This window comes from Hyaena hyaena, unplaced genomic scaffold (assembly GCF_003009895.1).
Source record: "Hyaena hyaena isolate Hyena2069 unplaced genomic scaffold, ASM300989v1 scaffold_1279, whole genome shotgun sequence".
Lineage (NCBI taxonomy): Eukaryota > Metazoa > Chordata > Mammalia > Carnivora > Hyaenidae > Hyaena > Hyaena hyaena.
This window is the reverse complement of record NW_024081909.1, coordinates 215349-235321: the sequence shown is the minus strand read 5'-3', so window position 1 is coordinate 235321 and position 19973 is coordinate 215349. Positions and strand designations below refer to the sequence as shown.

General features: G+C 55.9%; 2 protein-coding genes across 5 annotated transcripts; one reads left to right on the top strand and one right to left on the bottom strand.

The window, feature by feature from the left end:
- Positions 1-761: 761 nt before the first annotated feature.
- STAT6 (signal transducer and activator of transcription 6) lies at positions 762-13886 on the top strand. 3 transcript variants are annotated; one of them, XM_039223106.1, is made up of 22 exons: positions 762-901; positions 3563-3699; positions 4098-4236; positions 4533-4616; positions 5040-5178; positions 5320-5351; positions 5559-5707; positions 6247-6378; positions 6505-6693; positions 6994-7081; positions 7218-7340; positions 7906-7998; positions 8370-8576; positions 9814-9908; positions 10004-10140; positions 10466-10612; positions 10825-10888; positions 10994-11104; positions 11299-11382; positions 12192-12257; positions 12347-12475; positions 12566-13886. In XM_039223106.1, the coding sequence occupies exons 2-22, from the start codon at positions 3584-3586 to the stop codon at positions 12753-12755; spliced, it is 2514 nt and encodes an 837-aa protein (XP_039079037.1). In that variant the 5' UTR covers positions 762-901; positions 3563-3583; the 3' UTR covers positions 12756-13886. The 3 variants fall into 3 exon arrangements, with proteins under 3 accessions (XP_039079037.1, XP_039079035.1, XP_039079036.1); XM_039223104.1 differs by having other exon boundaries at positions 5299-5351; XM_039223105.1 differs by having other exon boundaries at positions 3560-3699; positions 5299-5351.
- Positions 13847-19806, bottom strand: NAB2 (NGFI-A binding protein 2). 2 transcript variants are annotated; one of them, XM_039223108.1, is made up of 7 exons: positions 19527-19805; positions 17222-18095; positions 16660-16793; positions 16328-16379; positions 16101-16233; positions 15704-15895; positions 13847-14722 (listed from the first exon to the last, which is right to left on the bottom strand). In XM_039223108.1, exons 1-7 carry the CDS (start codon positions 19607-19609, stop codon positions 14613-14615), a joined length of 1578 nt encoding a protein of 525 aa, XP_039079039.1. In that variant the 5' UTR covers positions 19610-19805; the 3' UTR covers positions 13847-14612. The 2 variants fall into 2 exon arrangements, with proteins under 2 accessions (XP_039079039.1, XP_039079040.1); XM_039223109.1 differs by lacking the exon at positions 15704-15895 and having other exon boundaries at positions 19527-19806.
- Between the last annotated feature and the right edge of the window lie 167 nt (positions 19807-19973).

Below are 19973 nucleotides of genomic sequence, written 5' to 3'. Positions count from 1 at the left end.
TTCAAACTTGTCCTTTGGGAATCTGCAGGCAGCAACTCTAGCTTGTGTCGTTTCCTACAAGGGTCTGAAGGACCTGTGAGGAGGGGGCTGAGATAGTTTTCAGTGCATGAGACTCCTGTGGAGGCTTCCAGAATTCTGAGCTCTGGGGTCCCCTCCCCCACACACTCCCATCCGTAGTCACGCGACCTCTAAGGCGCGCCCCGCCAAGAAGGGAGGAGGACCTAGGAGTTCCAGACAACCTCGAGCACCCTGGCTGCTTTTCAGGGTCATCCACTGGAGGGAGCGCAGAGCCTAGAGGGATTTGCTTTTCCAGAGGCCCCGGGGTGCCCAGTTCCTCCTGAGCCCAAACCGCGGGCCCCTGAACAAGTTTGCGTGTGGAAGAGGCAGTTTAGGGCCGCAAGTCGCCGCTTGGTATTATTATTGGGTGACTTTCTGGAGAAAAGTTGATCGCTTTTGAGGGGATAGAATAAGTGGGGATCAGGCTCCCCTCCAGTCTGGCTCTAGGGCTCCGAGCCCCAGTCCTGGCTCCCTCGACCCCGTGCTCCCCCACCCGGCATAGGAGGCACACACGCTCACCCCACTTTCTTCCTCTTCCTCCTCCAGCCCACTTTCTCTTCTCTGTGTCGTCAGAGCTCCAGGGAGGGACCTGGTTAGACGGAGAAGCCGGAAACAGCGGGCTGGGGCAGCCAGTGCTTACACTGAGGAAGGAAGGACGGGAGAGGTTGTGTGTGTGTGTGTGTGTGTGTGTGTGTGTGTGTGTGTGTTCTTTTCGGTGGTGGTGGTGGTGGTGGAGGGGGGGTGCCAGCAGGGCCAGCCCTGAACTCGCTGGACAGAGCTACAGACCCATGGGGCCTGGCAGTGCCCGCTGAGAGAGGGAGAAGACAGCAGAGGGGTTGCCAAGGTGAGGGGATGCCTCCGAGGGGGTGGGGGGCTCTGACTTGGAGTGTGTGTGGGGGGGGTGGATTAGCGGGGGTCCTCTCGCTACCCTCCCCTGGGCGGGGTGTATGGTCCCTGAGAAATTGTTTCAATTGGTTTTGGTAGCTGGTGGTCCCGGGTTTGGGCAGGTTTAAATTCTCACAGCAATCTGGTATGGGTAAGGCCCAGAACTCCCACCTCCCCGCGCGGGTCACTTTTTCCACACCCCCGCCCCCGCACCTCCAGGGGCAAGTAAAGGCACGGAAAAGAGGGCAAGGAGGTGCCCCTCTGCCCTGGGGGGAAGGGAGGTGGCTGCCCCTCCCTAGAAGGTTGATGCCAGAAGGAGGTGGGTCCTTGACAAGCCCCTATCCTGTCCCCCCCGTAAAGGTTGCTGTTCAAGGGTGTGGCTGGGGGTGAGCGAGCCCCAGATATAGACCTCATGGTGCCCCAGAGGAGGGGGAATTTCCCCCTCAAAAGTGCTCCACGCTTGGCTGCTGTAGACGCCGAGATTTCCCGGTGGCGGCGCGGAGTTAACCCTCCTCGTGCTGAACTGGCTCCACCTCCCCGCCCCCACCGCCACAAACACATATTGGGTAACTCAGAGAAGCTCTTTTGACTTTTGATCCTGTGGTCCCATGGTCAGAGGGCTCGAGAATGTAGGGATAGAGGTGATCGGGTTTAGGCCACGAAGCAGGCTGCTGAGGACCGTGGACGTCCGGGCTCGCCTTCCCGGTTGGGAAGTGTTGGGGAGCACTGGCCCCGCCCCCTCGCGCCGTGGCTCCTCCTTCCGACTAGTCTTCAGGGGGCTTAAAGCTTCAAGTGCCTGCAGTCCGGGCAGGCCCATGGGCAGGGCCACCTGCGTTTTTGTAGGGTGGGCTAGGGAGGAGTGTGGCCTCCCTAATGTCTGGGGATGGAGTAGAGGAGGAGGTTTGAGGTCAGGGCCTTGCCAGGAGGCTGGTCACTCAAGGGGTTAATGGAGGAACGGGAGGCTGCCTTCTGCTTAAGGATTACCTGAGTATTCAGTCGGGTAAGGATAGAGGGTTAAAGGTGTGTACACCGTGAGAAACAGGAGAGGAAGAGAGAAGAGAGGAATGGAGCCCTCCCTTGAGTTTGAAACACAGACCTAGAGATGCCTCAGTCTAGAGTGGGAGGTGCTAGAGAAAGGCCTACTGGAAGACCCTGAGTGAGGGGGGATTCTGCCTTTGTGAGAAAAAAGCTAGAGGGGATAGAAGGTGGGGGGCGCGGGGCATGGGGGACAAGAGGGTTTTGGAGCAAGAGTCTCCAGAGAAAAGACCCCTTGTTCTCTGTCCTTTAGGAGTCTTGGGAGAGATGAGACGCTAAAAACCCACCAGGAGAGCTTGGGGATACTGGGTTGGGGGAGCCTCGGGGAGTTTCCATCCTCATCTTCTCTCATTTCTAGGAGAGGGGCATTATGGGAAATGTGCTGAGAGACCCCTGGGAAAACACTGGTTGAACTTCCCCACCCTGCAGCCCACCCAGAAATGGGGATGCACCTTTCCCCCCTACTTCTCCCATCTTCTCCTTTCCTCTGTCCATCTTTTCTCCTCTGCCCTTGGCCTCTAGCCTAACTTCTAGCTTCCACTCCCCAACTTCTAAGCTCTTCACTCCAGGCTTATTGACCCCACTTTTTCTCCAGTCTCTCCCACCTTCTTCCCAATTTCCTCTGCTTTTCCCTTTCCTTCATCTCTACTTCTTCACCTCTCCTCCCACAGCCCCTCCTCCTTGGATGATGGGATCTGGATCTGGAAGGGGCCCTCACAGCTGGATGTCGGTGTCAGTTACACCCTTGGATTCAAATCCTGATTTCTGAACTCACTTGCTTAGTGGCCTTGGCAAGTTAGAGAGCCTCCTTTAGACTCAGTTTCTTCATCTATGAAAGGGCATAATTACATATTTTAAAAATTATTGCAAAGCTCTAATGGGATTATGAGCTTTGTATAATGCCTCATACATAGTAACTGTTTAATAAACGGTAGCTGTTATTGGTCTCCCATTCTCTTCTTCATCCAGCTTGGTAGTTTTCAGATTATCTCATGGAGGCCTGGGGTTTTGAAACCTTTGGGTTTCTGCAGGGACACCTTTGGGTTCAGGGGGTTGGGAGAAGGAAGTAGAAGCAGTAGAGTTCCAGGCCTACCACACTGGCTTTCAAGAGTGAAACTTCAATTTTATACCTTTTATACAATTGCGATTCCACAGATTAAAAACCAAAATCGCCTACTACTTTAAAAACTTCTGGAAAGTTCTGCACTTATCCAAGCCTCATATTTTATGAGATGAGAAGATCAAGGCTCACAGTGGGGAGGTTCCTTGCCTACAGAGCCAGAGCAAGCTCAGAGTGGCAACCTGAGTCCTCTGCCTTCTCTCAGAGAGCTTTCTCTATCCTATGCACCTCCCCTGTCCTCCGCTTCCCACCCCTTCACCCCTTTGTCTACCATTGAAGAGATTACCTTGTTTCAGACAGTGACCAAAGATGTCCCTGGTCTGAGGTGGTCCGGCTGTGAGTGGTAGTGGGGACATGTCGGGACGGTGTCTGGGAGGGCTGTCTACAGGAGGTTGCTGGCTGCCCCCAGAACACAGGCCAGCTTTCTTGGGCACCTCTTGGAGTGGCCTTGTTTCTTTCCAGCAGGCAGCCTCCAAACCCCAGATCATGTCTCTGTGGGGTCTGGTCTCCAAGATGCCTCCGGAAAAACTGCAGCGGCTCTATGTCGACTTTCCTCAACACCTGCGGCATCTCCTGGGTGACTGGCTAGAGAACCAGCCTTGGTGAGTCCTGGCTGCCCCATGCTGGTCCTCCCGGGTCCTCCCCCACTCACCTTCCCTCTCCTTAGATTTTCTCTGTCCCATTTTGGGACTTGGGACCCGTTATTCCATATATGGTGGCCTATATTTAGCGGAGAGTCTGTGCCACACCAACCAGATTATTAAGCACATTGACACATGGAGTCCTCCGCCCCCTGAGGGGGCTGAGCTATAGAGGAAGGTGGACACTTCCCACAGCAGCTAGGAAATTGAGGAACAAAAGGCACATGGATGAAGCTGTAGAGGGCCTGGATGTAGAAAAGAATTGGGAAGGAGCTGCTGAGCTGTTTGCTGAGGGGTGCAAGGTCAGTAGAGCTAAAGGGGACCTGACCCAAGGCCTCCTCATCCTGATCTTTCCACAGGGAGTTCCTGGTCGGCTCAGACACCTTCTGCTGCAACATGGCTAGCGCCCTACTTTCGGCCACTGTCCAGCGCCTTCAGGCCTCAGCCGGAAAGCAGGGGGAGGGGAGCGCCATCTTGCAACACATCAGCACCCTGGAGGTGGGGGCAGGGGCATAGGGGACAAGGCTGGGGTGCGGTTGGAGTGGAGCTGGGATGAACATTGAACACTGGAAGAAATTGGATGCTGGAAGCAAATTGGTGTTCCTGTAGTTAGCTGTTAGCTAGTATGCAAATTAGGCTTTAAAAGCATGCAAATGCATGAAAACTTCTGGAGTCTACAGTTGTGCTGCCTTTTCAGTGTGTGTACGGATGGAGGGGGGAGGCGTGGACTGGAGGGGGAGAACAACATGGGTTAGAGCCAGGCTAATCTGGTCTGCCACTCTTCATTTCTATAGAGCATATATCAAAGGGACCCCTTGAAGCTGGTGGCCACTTTCAAACAAATACTTCAAGGGGAGAAAAAAGCTGTTATGGAACAGGTATTGTTAATGCCCCACCTCCCACCCCAACTCAGCTCCCTGGGACTTCAGCCTGAGCCAGGAGAAACTAGGAAGAATTTGAACTTGAGGAAAAGCTCAATGTTTTAGGCCCAGAATGACCAAAGGAGGTACCTGAGGATCAGAGTGCACCCCCAAGCCAAGCTCAGGGAAGCTTTAAAGTGAGGGACTGAAGGTAGTGAGGTCTGGGGAGGAGAGAGCAAGGGGTGAGAAGCTGATTCTGCTGAGAGAGGTCTTATTCCCGGGAGATTCCAAAAGGCCAGGGAGAACCATCAGAAGAGAAAGGGGACCAGACAAGAGAAGTAGTTTGTCTCCTTTTTGCAGAGCAACCTTCTAGGGAGCGGAGGCTAGTGTAGAGAGATGGACAGAGTATCTCACCTCTTGGCGTCTGTCCCTCCTGTGCAGTTCCGCCACCTGCCAATGCCCTTCCACTGGAAGCAGGAGGAGATGAAGTTTAACACAGCCCTGCAAAGGCTGCAGCATCGGGTGGGGGAAACTCGCCTTCTCCGAGAAGCTCTGCAGCCTGGTGCTGAGGCTGGCCAAGGTGGGATCTTGGGCCTGGCACCTTAGGAGTGCTCTGGGGAGTGTGTGGCAGTGATCCCCTCTTGGACCTCATGCTTGACTCAGGTCTGTCTGTACCCCTGATTTCTACCCTCATCCTCAGTGTCTCTGCACAACTTGATAGACGCTCCTGCCAGTGGAACTGGGCAAAGTGAGGTAAGTGATGGACTGGGAGGTGGAGTTTGAACTCAAAGTTCAATCTCTGAGGGATCTCAGCTCTGTGGAGGGATGGAGATCAGGCCTCAGAGGGTCACACAAGGTGGTGGGGTAGGGGAACACCTGAGAGGTGAGAAACAGAGCCCTTCCCTCGGGGGCTGGGTGAAGAGACTGGGGGGCCCTGGCTCAGGCCTCCACTGCCTGCAGGCCCTGGCCACGTTGCTGCAGGAGACTGTCGGGGAGCTGGAGGCAACCCAGGCCCTGGTGCTGAAGAGGATCCAGATTTGGAAACGGCAGCAGCAGCTGGCAGGGAATGGCGCACCCTTTGAGGAGAGCCTGGCGCCACTACAGGAGAGGTTGGATGGAATGATGGAATGGGAGGGCAGGACTGATGGAATGGGAGGTCAGGCTGGGGGTGGTTGTCTGCTGTCCCTGCTGGAGGACCCACATGCAGGAGAGAAAAACCAGGCAGGCAGGCGTTGGCATGGGCCAAGACTCAGAGAAGCCAGTTCCAGCAGAACTCTTCACATTGTTGTCAGGTGGCGTCCTATACAAGTACGCCCAGAGGAGGGAGCGCGAGCAGGCCCATACTTTTCTCTTCAAGCCCCTTGCCTAGAGAAATGGAAAGCCTTTTCCTATTTGGTCTCTGGGTTCCAGAGTACTGGGGAAGAAGTAGCTGGGTTTCCACAGGGGTCCAGGCACAGAGAAAGAACCTCCCACCCAGAGTCAAGGCAGGTCCCACAGCCCTTTCAGCCCTGGTGCCTTGTAGCAAGACCCACTGCCTATCCCACCCCTCCATACACACTCCTGCTTTCTTTCTGGGTTTAGGGGAAGGGGGTTGGGCCGGCGCAGGCAGCCTGAATCCTGTGCCCCCTGACCACTGTCCTGGCCCCAGGTGTGAGAGCCTGGTGGACATTTATTCCCAGCTGCAGCAGGAAGTGGGGGCGGCTGGTGGGGAGCTTGAGCCCAAAGCCCGGGCAGTGCTGATTAGCCGGCTGGATGAAGTCCTGCGAACCCTCGTCACCAGGTATGCTCCCATTAACCCCCAGCCTGGCCTAGAGCAGACCCCCAAGGAAGGAAGAGGGTTGGAGCTGTGGGAAGGTTACCAGGAGGGAGCCACCCACTAACTGCCCTGTGTCTTCACTCCTCGCAGCTCTTTCCTGGTGGAGAAGCAGCCCCCCCAGGTTCTGAAGACTCAGACCAAGTTCCAGGCTGGGGTTCGATTCCTGCTGGGCCTACGGTTCCTGGGTGCCCCAGCCAAGCCTCCACTGGTCAGGGCCGACATGGTGACTGAGAAGCAAGCAAGGGAACTGAGCATGCCCCAGGGACCCGGGGCTGGAGCGTAAGCTGGGGCTGGAGAAGGCCTTTTGGGGTGGTGGAGGCCAGAGAATCCCGGGGAACTGGCACCACAAAGAGCCAGGTGATAAGGAGGGAGGACTGTGGGGTGTGTGGACCCTCAATGGTCAAGGCAGAGGAAGGCAAGGGACTGGAATGGATGGGGAATCATGATTTGGCCAAGATGGGAACTCTCCTGAAGAACCCAAGCAGGGAGATGGAGATTTGGGGCCAGTAGTCCACACCATTCACCCATGGACTGGCCCAGCTGGAAAGCGCCCACTCACTCTCTGACCTCCCCCGACAGAGAGAGCACTGGAGAGATCATCAACAACACCGTGGCCCTGGAGAACAGCATTCCTGGCAACTGCTGCTCTGCCCTGTTCAAGAACCTGGTGAGGGTTTCAGGGAGCAGTGGCGGAGAGGGGGCAGGGGTCCTCAGACTAAGGGAGTGTCCCCAGAGAGGATGTCAGGAATCCAGAAGATGCTATCTCTGTCCTCACCCCTGCTCTCCTTCACCCCACCCTACAGCTTCTGAAGAAAATCAAGCGCTGTGAGCGGAAGGGCACTGAGTCTGTCACTGAGGAGAAGTGTGCCGTGCTCTTCTCCACCAGCTTCACGCTTGGCCCCAACAAACTCCCCATCCAGCTCCAGGTGAACTGAACCTCAGGCCGCCCAAGCTGGGGCCCTAGGTCCCCTCCATGCCACACACATGCTGGGGCCCTGGATCTTCACTCCTCATGATAGCTCCATACCTTATGTGTCTGGGATTCATGTGCACTGGGACAAAGCGGAGGGGGTGCACCACCACAGGAGCACCAGTGCATCTGCCACGGAATCGTGGTGTGGCAGCAACTAGCATTTATTACACATTTTTTATAGACTAGGGCACTATTTTAAGTCATACACACAGAGTTTTCACAATAACATTATGAGGTAAGTACTATTATTAGCCCCGTTTTACAGATGACTCCATTGAGACACAGAGAGATTGAGTAATTTGCCCAGCTACTAAGTGTTGGAGCCGGCATTTGAAATCTGGAAGTCTGCTTCCATAGCACTGACTTATAACCACTTCTCTACAGTAAGGCCCTAATCGAGCTTCGGAAAGCATTTGATAAATCACCAGGAACTTTTACTATGTTGTGTGAATCCAGTAGCTTCACTGCACCGAAGCCCCCTGCTCCAGTAAGAAGATCCCCCTTCTCACCCCTGCCAGGCTCTGTCTCTGCCCCTGGTGGTCATTGTCCACGGCAACCAAGACAACAATGCCAAAGCCACCATCTTGTGGGATAATGCCTTCTCTGAGATGGTGAGAAAAGACCTGGAATTGGTGGCGGGGAGGAACAGGGTCACAGTGGGCTCTAACATGGCGGGGAAGGGCTGGGGTCAGACATGTTTAAATGGGAGTGGCCTTAACTCCCTTTCATGGACTTTTTCTAACTCTTTCATACTCTCTAACCTCAGGCTTTTGTACATCTGACCTCTTTTCATGCCAGTCTTAACAACTGTCATGTTGTAGTACCCTAAACTACTCTTGGAAATGAGCCATCTTTGTGAGCAAGCTCAGGGGGACAATGCCTGGGAAGGGCAGCCTTGGGGAGGTGGGAATGATGAAGCCGTCTCCTGAGGAAGAATGAGGATGACAGCCTGAAGTGCTCTGTCCTTCTCACTTCACACCAGGACCGTGTGCCCTTTGTGGTGGCTGAGCGAGTGCCCTGGGAGAAGATGTGTGAAACTCTGAACCTCAAGTTCATGGCTGAAGTGGGGACCAATAGGGGGCTACTCCCAGAGCACTTCCTCTTCCTCGCCCAGAAGATCTTCAATGACAACAGCCTCAGCATGGAGGCCTTCCAGCATCGTTCTGTGTCCTGGTCACAGTTCAACAAGGTCATTCCCCTGCTCTTTGGACCTCACACCCCTAAGCTATTCATCCCTGAGGCACTCAGGACCTTCCCAACCTCTGTCCCGAGACTGGCCACTGGGGTCTTCGCAATGCCCCCTTATGTTCATCAGGGAGACCTCTGTCACAGCCCAGGCTGGAAAACCCTTCAGCCTGGGGGGTAAGCCCAGAGGATGTGTTCTCTGGCATCCCTCAGGTTTTGGTCTGGGGGCCCTGTGTCCTCCCTCTTCACCAGTGACTTGTATGACTCATCCAGATTTTGTGTAAACACAGCTCTGATTCAAAATGACTTTGACCCATTGGGAAAATAGTTCCTACTGCAAAAAGCCAGGATGAAATCCCACAGGGACATACTCAGTAATACCAGCTACCGTGTGTTGACACCTTACTACATGCCAGGCACTATGTTTAGCACTTTATGTATGTTATCTCACTTACTCCTCCCAACATCCCTTTGAGGTAGGTACTATTATTATCCCCATTTTACAGACAAGGAACCTGATGCTCAGAGGGGTTAAGTAGTTTGTCCAACGCCTCACAGCAGGTGAGTGGCATGGCTGGGATGGAACCCCGTATTTCTTGCTCTTAGCTACTATATTTTACTGCCTCCAAAATGAGGTGGCTCAGGACTGTATCTGTTATAAGAATGGGGGGAAAGATCTGGGTGTCCTTGTTGATGACCAGCTGGGTAAACGCAGTTATGTACTGCTCTCTTAGCAAAAAAGAAAGAAAAGTCTACATGACCAGAGGATGTGTTAGCAAAGGGAGCAGGACACTCACACTTGGCAAAACCACCTTCCCTGGACTCAACTTCCACCAGGCCTAATTAAGGACAGGTGGAGCACGGTGGTTATGACGGACCCTGGCCTGGACTTCCTGGGCTACATCCCAGCTCTGCCTCTCACCAGCTGTATAGACCTGGGCAAGTTATTTAACCTTTCTAGGCTTTCATTTCTTCATCTGTAAGATGGGATACTTATAGGACATACCTCCATAGGCTTATAAAGAGCAGATAAATTAATTTGTGGAAAGGGCTTGGAATACTGCCTGGCACATGGTAAATGTGAGGATTGGCTATTGTCATCGATGAGATCTCAGGTCCAGTTTGATCCTTCAGCCCTGTGACTCTCCTGACTGGGCACTCACGGCCCAGTGCCTGTCCTAACCAGGCTCTAGCTCTGGCCCTCCTGTGTTCACACTAGCTCCCCCCACACCATTCCCCAGGAGATCCTGCTGGGTCGTGGCTTCACCTTTTGGCAATGGTTCGATGGTGTCCTGGACCTCACCAAACGCTGTCTCCGGAGCTACTGGTCAGATCGGTGAGTCCCTGCCCCAGTGACCTGAATAGCTGCACCTCTAGCTTCTTCTCCACAGCCAGTGCCCCTACCCCCATCCTCTCCTTCATCCTGGCTAGGCTGATCATTGGCTTCATCAGCAAACAGTACGTCACTAGCCTTCTTCTCAACGAGCCTGATGGAACATTCCTCCTTCGCTTCAGCGACTCAGAGATTGGGGGCATCACCATTGCCCATGTCATCCGGGGCCAGGATGGTGAGGTCACCCCAGCCAGTCCTCTGTCTCTGTGCCTATGCCCTCTGGGGTTTCTTCTGGGAAGGAAATGTCATGGCCTTCCTTGATGCCAACCCTGATCTTCAGGAAGTTCTTCCATAGATCCAAGTTCTCTCCTCCCTTCTGCAGTCTGCCTTCTCACTGTGAGCTCTGTGGGAATGGAGACTGGTGGGTCTCTCTCCCTCAAGACCCTTACCCTCATTCTTCTCCCCCTTGCCTTGGTAGATTGAGAATGAGTCCTGTGGTGGGGCTGGGCAGGGGGAAGAGTGTCTGGACAGAGAGACTCAGGGTCTCTTTCCCATTGTAGGCTCCCCACAGATAGAGAACATCCAGCCATTCTCTGCCAAAGACCTATCCATTCGTTCACTGGGGGACCGAATCCGGGACCTTGCTCAGCTCAAAAACCTCTACCCCAAGAAACCCAAGGATGAAGCCTTCCGGAGCCACTACAAGCGTGAGCTGAAGCTGGCAGTTCTGAACCCTTCTTTTGCCCATCTTTTCCGTACTTCCATTGCCCCTCTCCACGCACACGTCATCCTTGACTTATCTCTCCATTTTAGAAGCCCCATTTCTCCTACTTGCCCACCAACTATTCCCACCTTTTCCACATCCCTTTCTTTCCAATCCCGGGGCACTCCATGTTTCTCCTTTTCTTCCCCACAACAGCTGAACAGATGGGTAAGGATGGCAGGGGTTACGTCCCAGCTACCATCAAGATGACTGTGGAAAGGTAAGTGTGATGCTGTGGATGATAGCTGGGGCCTGGTACTACTTGCAGGAAGAAGTGATGGCATCAACCCTTTGTCGGTCACATGTATCTCCTTGCCTCTTTCAGGGACCAGCCACTTCCTACCCTGGAACCCCAAATGCCTACCATGGTGACCACTTATGATCTTGGAATGGCCCCTGATTCCTCCATGAATATGCAGCTCAGTCCAGATATGGTGTAAGGAGCTTGGGATACAGGAATGGGAGTAGTCTGTGAAGACAGGCGTTTAGCATGGGCAGCTGGGAAAGCTGGCATTGGGAGCTGAAGCAGGGAACTTTCCTTTCCGTGAAAGGGATTCCCTATCCTGAGGCAGGGTCTAGGGGTGTCCAGGAGAAGGGCTGGCATCAGAGGGATCTGCTTTCTTTCCCCAGGTCCCAGGTGTACCCACCACACTCTCACTCCATGCCCTCATACCAAACCCTCTCCCGGGAAGACATGTTATCAACCTTCCAGGAGTAAGTGGAAGAACCTCTTGGGGATGGGGCGAGTATCCTGCAAGGGTGGTTGGGTATTTGCATTTGTTAGGAGACTCTCCTCTGTGAGAAAGGGGTAGCAAAAATCTAACACTCTGTCTCTTCTGTCCACTCCATTGAGGTGTTAGCCATTAAGATCCAGATTTAGCCGGGTTTGAATTCCAGCTCCACCATTTACTGACTTTGGGCAAGTTCTTAGGTCTGGTGCCTCATCTGTAAAATGGGGAATAATGACAATTATACTAAATACTAATATTGCCTTCCTCATAGGATTGTTTTGAAGGTTAATTGAGTTAGTAATACCTGTAAAGCTCATAGCAAGGGCTATGTTTAGTATTAATATTACCTGTCCTGTTCTTGAAATCCACTGTCATTTATCTGTTGTCTTGATTTTTATTTATTCATCTGTTTTGGCCTTGAAGTGGCCTAGGCATTTTTGTCCCCCAAGTAACACTCTTATAATAATAATCGCAGGTGCTTATTAACTCTTAGTCAAGGCAGGACATCTCCCCTCCTGGGAGTTGAGGTAGGGTCGAGACAGGGGCAGGGGTTTAGAATCACCAGAATCCAAAGAAACATTAGACATTAGCTAATGCAGCCCTCCTCTCCCCCCACCAACCCCAATCCCCAACACATACACATTTTACAGATGAGAAGACTGAGCTCATGGCTTACCTAAGACTAAGCAGTCAGGAAAAGTTGCTGGAAATTGTTTCCTCATTCAATGACCTTCACTTTGTACCCTTGCCTAGCCTTCCTTTCTCTGACTCTGCCCTCCTTCCCGTTTCTAGACCTCACCTGCAGATGCCCCCCAACCTGAGCCAGATTAACCTGCCCTTCGACCAAGCTCACCCACAGTAAGTGACAGTACCCCTCCTGGTACCATACTCCTCATTCATTTCCAGCCTTACCCCCACCCGTCTTATTTACTTTTCTGGTCATGCAGGGGCCTGCTCCCGTGCCCGTCTCAGGAGCATGCTGTGTCTACTCCTGAGCCCCTGCTCTGCTCAGATGTGACCATGGCAGAAGAGAGCTGCCTGAGCCAGCCAATCCGAGGGTTCCCTCAGGGCACCTGGTGAGTGGCAGCCTGCGGGCATTGGCCAGATGGAGGCTAAAGGAGTGGGTGCCATACCTACACTACTGTTTCTCCGCTTCCTCCTTGCAGGGTCGGTGAAGACATGTTCCCACCCTTGCTGCCTCCTACCGAACAGGACCTCACCAAGCTTCTCCTGGAGGGCCAAGGGGAATCAGGGGGAGGGTCCATGGGAACCCAGCCCCTCCTGCAGCCCTCTCACTATGGGCAGTCTGGGATCTCACTGTCCCACCTGGACCTACGGGCCAATCCTAGTTGGTGATCCCAGCTGGAAGGGGAACCCAGAGAGACAGCTCTTCTACCCCCACGGACCTGCTCTGGACACCTGCCCATGCTCCTGCCAAGCAGCAGATGGGAAGGGTGTCTCCTATCCCCACCTACTCCTTGGTCAGGAGGAAAAGACTGCCAGGAAAATGCACAGTGGGTGGAGCCTATCCACTCCTTCCCTCCTACCACACACCCCTGTCCTTCCCCTTCCAGTGCTGGAAGGGAAATTCAGGTTCCAAAGTGAGACACGCCCCAACACGCCTGCATACGCAGAACACACACACAGCTCTCCCTGGAAGATGGGGCTGAGTAGGAAGGAGGCTGGGCGTGAGGACAGGTTAGGACATGGAGGACTTCTCCGCCCACCTCGAGCCAGGGCCCAGGACACCATGTAGAAATACACAGACACGTGCACACCTTTAACTAGAGGCTGGGGCCTGAGGGGTGGGCTTGGGTCCCAGTCCTGGGGGGATGGAGAAGCAGCTAAGGAGACCCTAACGGGGGGAGAAGGTGGGGGGGGGGTCTGTACACCTGGGTTACAGATGTGGGTGATGCCCAGATTAAAAAACAAATTTCAAACAGCCCCAAATTGCTGTCAGATGGAGGCTTTTGGCTACACATAGGAGATTGTGTAGAAGTACGAGGGCTGCGTTTCACGTATTGCTGTGTGAAAGCGTGTGTACCTGAGACGCGTTAATCCATGGACGTCACACACGTTAGTTGTTCTGTCCACAAAGAACATGTATCTATCTGACATTGCCTGCGTCACGACACAAGTTTGGAAGTGTGAGACACTGCACAAAAGACACCAGCAAATGTGCTGGCTTCTTTGATGCATGCTCATCCAAATGTACTCAGCTTTAGTGTGGCTGTGACATCTGTATGTGGCTCTAGCTTTGGTGGTTCAACATGGCCAATCCTGCCCAGAGGCGGGGGCTGAGTCTGGGACCCAGGCCCAGGTGTGTGGTCCTCTGAGTGTATTAGGGGACCCTACCTGCTGCTTCTTTTCTACTTTCCCATCCACTGCCAGCCTCCCTCCACTTCCCCATTCCCATGCCACCCTTCTTCCCTCTTAGGGGCCATCGATCCTAAGCCATAAAATAAATTTTATTCCAAAATAACAAAATAAATAATCTACTGTACACAATCTGAAAAGAAAGACGCTCTAACTGCTCAGACAGGTGCTGCGGTCCAGCCCCCAGCTGAGGGAGACCCTGAGTCCAACCCAGGCCTCCTGAGGGGGCCGGTGAAGGGGACCCCACATCCACCCTCTCCCCCCACCCCCCATGAGGGTAGGAGGGAAAAAGTTGCTGAGGACTGGGGGGAAAGATGGGCACAGGTGGGCAAACTGCAGCACTTGTTAAATTAAAGAAACAAACTAGAAGCACAAAAATGGGGGAGCAGAGGGGAGGAGGAGCAGGTCCAGTGTTCCCGGGCCCCCAGTTGTGGGGGGAAACATTGCCATTTTTAGCTGTTGGACCTTACCAGGGAATTCCCCCTTTCCCCCACGTCCAAACTGAATCCAACTGTTCATACCACTGGTTCAAGCTACAGAGAATGGGAGTGTGTTGTGTAAGGGAGGGGAGAACTCCAAATGCCCTGGAGGCAGAGTCCTTGCCCCCTTGCTTTAGGCAAGGGTGAAGGGGCACCACGCACCCTCCTTGTGTCCTCTTGCCAGGCCCCTGCTCGTTATTGCTTGAAGCCCCATAGTTCAATGCCCATGGAGCAGGTGGGGAGGCAGGAGAAGGGCAGCGGAAGGATCCAGGGTTGTGACTAGATGCCAGGGATGGAGAACATAGGAGTCTATGAGCCAGAAGTCTGAGTCCTGGGTCTGAGGACACCAGCGCGCCCCTCACTGCCGGCTGGCCTCAGCCTCCACTTTGACACTGTTCCTGCGACCTTCCACCAGAGCCGGATGAGGTCCTGGGGCAGGGCATCGGTCCAGCAGCCCTTCCTCGAACTCTGCAAGGAGAAGAGGTAGGTTAGGAGGCTGTGGGGTGAACCATGCAGAGATGTGGCTGGACGGACTGCAGCAGAGCTAGATTTGTTGAATTACTGCCTCCTGCCCACCGCACGTTTACAGGTGCGTGTGGGGGTTCCACACCCAAGTGTGTATGCCCCTCTCCCCTTTCTGGCCGTGTGTAGCTCTCTCTCTCTGTACGTGTCTCTCTCCTTCTCCGTCTCCCGCCTCCGTTCCGCTGGAATTTCTGGTTCTGTCAGGAGCTGTGGGGGTGGCTTGGCTCTGACCTCTCCCCCCGCCCCCCCAGGCTCCACTGCTCCCACTCCTCCCTGGCCCCCTCCCAGGCCCCACCTACCCTATCATGCCCCTCAAGTTTCTTAGAAGCCAAATCAGGGGGAGCACAGGAAGCTAGCCTCCCAGCTCCTCCCCCAAAGAAGAGCCCCCCTTCAAGTCCCCGCCCCCACTTCCCACCCACGCACAGTTTAAAAATACCAAGCCAGGGTTGGTGGCTTTGTCTGCTGCATCACTCTCAGCCCAGCCGCTCTGGCCCTCTGGCAGACTCCTCCCTTCCCCCAGCCACACACAAAGCATCCCCCTTTGGGCTCCTCTACGTCCAAGCTGGGCAACCCTACCCTGACTCCTAGCCTGCTCTACCCTCCCACCTAGATGGCAGTTCTACCTCCGCTTCCCTTCTTGGTGACCCTGCTTCCTGTTCCCCTAGTCCCCGGTTCTCTGTCCCCTTGTTCAGCCCAGCTCCCCCTTCACAGATCTCCATTAGGGTCAGACCCTCCCCTGTGGGAACAGCCCTGCGGGGTCCTCCCTTCCTCAACCCAAGGCCTGGTTGGCTAGCACCCAACCATCCTACTGCCTGCCCTCTCTGGCGACTACATCCCTCTTCCTCCCACCTGGCCCCAGGACACCAGGATTGCTGGGTGGGGCCTAGGTGGTAGGGGTGCTTGGGGACAGCACTGCTGCTGCCTCACCTGCCAGAGGCGGCTTCGCAGGCACACAGGGGCTGAGGCGGCCCACGCGGTCGTGGGAGACGAGGCGGGCTAGCCGCAGCCCCTCATCCATCAGTGTCTGCTGCAGGATGTGGCGGCTCCACAGCCCATGGGCTGGCAATGCCAGAGGCAGGTCAGCAGGGGGCGGCGTCAGCCTTGGGCATGACCCCACAGCTGTGGGCATGGGCATGGATCAGGTAAGGGACTACAGTCAACAGAACCCCCACCCTCAACCGCAGAGCAGACCGGTCGGCCCAGGCCCCGTTGCCCCCATCCAGCCAGGCCTCCCAACCCTGTTCCAGGCAGTTGCCTCCTGGCTCCTTCCTCCCGCCTACTCCACCCCCACAGTGAGAAGAAAAGTGTTCTGATGTACACTCACCCTGCAAGTGTCCGTCAAGACTCTCCCCAGACAGGCTGGCGCTGTCTTCTTCCAGGCTGGGGCGGTATGGGGGTGCATAGGTCTCAGGGCCTGGGGGAGGCTGCTGGAGTTCAGAATGACTTTGCTCTCCAACCTGCGGGTGCCCCAAATGGGGAAATGAGGACCTAGCAAGAGAGGCGGTTGGGAGAGACTGCACTAACCCCCTACATCCACCCTGGAAAACGTACCTCCTGTTTTAACTTCTTCAGTGGAGGACCACCCAATTCTTCAGGATGAAGCCTGCAAAGACAAGAGGATTAAGGAGAGTGAGGCTGGGGAAGGACACATGATGGGGGAACACAGAATCTGGTGAGAAGCATGCGTTACTTTAAGAGTACTTTAAGAGAGGACCTGAGACGGATAGGAGGAGGAACCGGACTGCAGACAAGTGGACTTGGCAAAAAGCAGGACATGCAGGACAGGAAGCAGGCTTACATGCGCCTCAACTGGCAGCTAGGCTATGACCCAGCTCCTTGGCAGGAGTCTAATTCAGAAAGAACCTGGGAGAAGAGAGTCTCACCTGGAGCCCTTCAGGGAGGACAGGTAGGTGCTCTCTCGGGCCACTTGGCGAGACAGGGAGAAGAGCTCCACCCTCCGCAATAAGAGCGTGTTATCCCTCATGCAGAACTGGGCAGCAGCCTCATTGATGGTCAGCTGTGGAGGGGGCCACCAGAGCTGTCAGAATCCTAACTCCCCACTGCCTCGCCCAGACCTCCTCACACCCCTACACGAGTGGACAAATGAAGCCCATACATTAGATGCCTGCTTAGGATTTGACACTATGCAGCTTTCTGAAGAAGGAAGACAGAGGTCAGCACCACAGCTTTCCGGGGAATGTCCAGAGCCGCCTCCACCCATGGGTTCCTGAGCAGCGTAGAGCAGGACACCTGGGCTCCTGCCTATATCTCTGCTTCCCTCTCAGTTGGGGAGGAAAGCATTGTAGCAGCTGGGACTGGGGTGTATGGGTCCTGGGATCTTGGTCAAAGGGCAATGAAACAGACCTGAGGAGTATGAAGATTCTCCAAGGTCAGTAGATTGAGGCCTGGGAGCCAAGGGCAACGCTACGAGAATGGGGTCCTCACCTCATGCAGGCTGAGCTGCTTGCCCTCCCGCCGCTTGGAGTCAAAGCGGCCATAAATGATGCTGTATTTGCGGATCTCCTCCTCCTTCTGGCTGTCATTATCGTCCATCTCAAAAATGTGCCCCACGCTCCGTGCCAGCTTCTTGTTCAGCTTCAGCAGGGACGTTACCTCCCCAGCATCACCCCTTGGGAAGCTCCGGAAGATCCTCTCCACGCTCTCCACCACCATGCGTACCATCTCTGGTTCCAGTCGATCCGGACCACCCCCAGCTCCAGCTGCTGCCAGCCCCCCAGCCCCAGTCCCCTCAGGGACTCCTCCCCCTGCAGGTGGGGAGAAGGGGGGTGAACCTGCCTCCTCTTCTCCTCCCGCCCCAACGTCGGACTCTGGAGTGCTCCGTCCTGGCCAGATCCGGGGGTCCCCTGCCCCAGGTCCCCCAGGCAGTGGTGACAGCTTCTCTCCAAGTTCAAGGGGGCTCTTGGGGCTAAAACTGCGGGCACTGCCTGCCTTTTCCCCTGGGCTGCTGTGCCCATTGCTCATGCTCCCTTTCCGGGTGCCTGCAGTCTCAGAGATCTTGAAAAGTGGAATGCTGGAGACAGGCACGGCAGGCACCGGCTGGCTGAAGAGCCCTGGATTGGTGGCCCATTCTCTCAGTGCCTTCTGCAGACGCCGGACATGGAGGGGCTTGGTGGCCATGCCCACAAGTGCCATGATCTCCAGGAACTCCTCCTCACCGGCCTCACACAGTTGCTGCACATCGTCGCCTCCCTGCTGGATGAAGGTCTCATAGTAGGAAAGGAGATTGGCGCGCTGCAGGACCCGGTACAGCTGCAGCTCCCCCAGTGTCCGAGGCAGTGCCATGGCTCGGGCACCGGGCCTGGGAAGAGAAGCGCAATAGAGGGAAAGGAAGGCAGTCAGTACAAGTCCCCCTGCTGGGTAGCAGCCCACACTTGCAATTGTCCTCTTTCCTATCTGCTTCTCTTCCCCTCCTCTGAAGGCTCCCGCTGCTCAATACCCAAGGCTGCGCACAGACGAAAAGACTCAGGCATTACCCAGAGGCATAAACATGCCAGTGCCATCAGAGACTGGCCACAAATACCAAAAGCCAGCCCAAGATCTGCTGAAGTCGAAGGCTCTTCACCACCTTTCTCAGCTTTTACTTCTCTGGACTGGGACAAGGAGACCTTGAGCACTGAGGCCGGCCAGCACACCCCTAGGATTGCTGGACCTCCTTCTCACCCAGAACAGTCTTCACCGTCCACCCTAAACATCCAGCAGTCTCAGCACCACTCAAGGTGACTTTCCACACTGAGGTGAACTAGGACCTCCTGTCCTGTCCACAGTGGACACCAGGGACCACTGCTGGCCAGTTTCACTCTCTGGTGGCATCCTACCCAGGGGGTTGAGAGGGAGGGGTGTGGCTCTTTCCCACTCAGCAAGCCAGGTGGACGGACCCCTGCTCTGCTCTGCTGAGCTGTTCCCAAAGACCTCCCCTCTCCTCGAGGACTCCCCCCCCTTGACTGCCCCATACTCCTTAGTTGGCCCCTCTCCCAGCAGTGACCTTCCCCACCTGCTGAGTAGGTGGGCCAGTCCCTTCGGCTCAGGCAGGAGAGGAGTGCCTCAATTGTTCTGCTCTGGGGCCCGTTCCGCCCACACACACTCCCACAGCGGCAGCGTCAGTGGGCGAAAACCGCCCCGGGGGCTCCCGCCTACCCTCCTCTCCCTCATTTTCCACCCACACCTCTAAGTGGAGCGGAGGCGCGGCTCAGGGCCTCTTGAGGGAGGGGCTGCACACCGAAACTCCCCTCCGCGTGCTGTAAATAAAGCTACAAAAAGAAGAGAGACGCCTAAGGCTTGCCCTGCTTCCCCACAGCCCTGCTGATGCTCTTCCTTGCCTTGGAGGCGCCGGCTTCTCCCGGACCCTGGGGCCCGCGTACTCCTTACCAACGTTAGTCTGAACCAGCGCAGCGGCCCTTCCCCAGCCCTGTTACCAGACAGAGCTCCAGGGCTTCCCCTGGCGCTTGGGGGCCCCCACATTCTTTGCAAGAGGCTCACGTGCCAGGTCATGCCGGCAGAGTAAACGGAGGATAAAGAATTAGGTACTACTCTTTCATATCCAGCTTCACCCGCTCCCTACCTGCTCCCAGGGCCCCCTAATTCAAAGACGCACCCCCTTTTCCACGAGTCTCCACCCCCCACCCCCGTCCCGCTTCCCCTCGTTCTCTCCTCGACCTCCGCCCTCCGGACCCCTTTCCCGAGTCCAGCTCCACCCATCTCCACTCCCCGCCGCTTCCCTCTGCCCACTAACTTGGGTCTGGGCTGCGGGGTCCGGCGGGCGCAGTCCCCTCCGCCCGGCGGCTGCTCGGCTGTGGGGGAGGGCACTCTGTGCATGGACGGCCCGAGGCCACAGGGGCTGCCCCTCTCGGTGCCCAGCGCTCGGCGCCTGGCGGGCGCTGCCGTGTCCGCCGCTGTCCGGGTTCCGTCCCTCCCTCCACGTCTCTCCTCTCCGAGCCTCCGCGCCTCTGTCTGTGCTTCTGCCCCCCCCTCCCCGGCTGCGCTTGCCGCCTCTCCGCGCCGCCGCCCCCGCAGGACGCACGGGGAGCGAGGCCCGGCGCTGCGCTGGCTGCCGGGCGGGCGGAGGGCGTGGGCAGAGCCGGGGGCGGGGGCCGGGGGCGGGGGGCGGGCACCCGGGCCTCCGGGCCGGCGGTGGAGACGCGGCGGCTGAGCGACGGAGAGAGGCGGAGACTTGGGGGGA

Coding starts and splice junctions, on each gene's coding strand:
- STAT6 (XM_039223104.1), top strand. CDS start 3,584: ATGTCTCTGTGGGGTCTGGTCTCCAAGATGCCTCCGGAAAAACTGCAG. Junction 5,708..6,246: donor CTGGCGCCACTACAGGAGAG/GTTGGATGGAAT, acceptor TCCTGGCCCCAG/GTGTGAGAGCCTGGTGGACA. Junction 7,999..8,369: donor ATAATGCCTTCTCTGAGATG/GTGAGAAAAGAC, acceptor ACTTCACACCAG/GACCGTGTGCCCTTTGTGGT.
- NAB2 (XM_039223108.1), bottom strand. CDS start 19,609: ATGCACAGAGTGCCCTCCCCCACAGCCGAGCAGCCGCCGGGCGGAGGG. Junction 15,896..16,100: donor TCTTGACGGACACTTGCAGG/GTGAGTGTACAT, acceptor CCATGCCCACAG/CTGTGGGGTCATGCCCAAGG. Junction 14,723..15,703: donor TGCGAAGCCGCCTCTGGCAG/GTGAGGCAGCAG, acceptor TTCTCCTTGCAG/AGTTCGAGGAAGGGCTGCTG.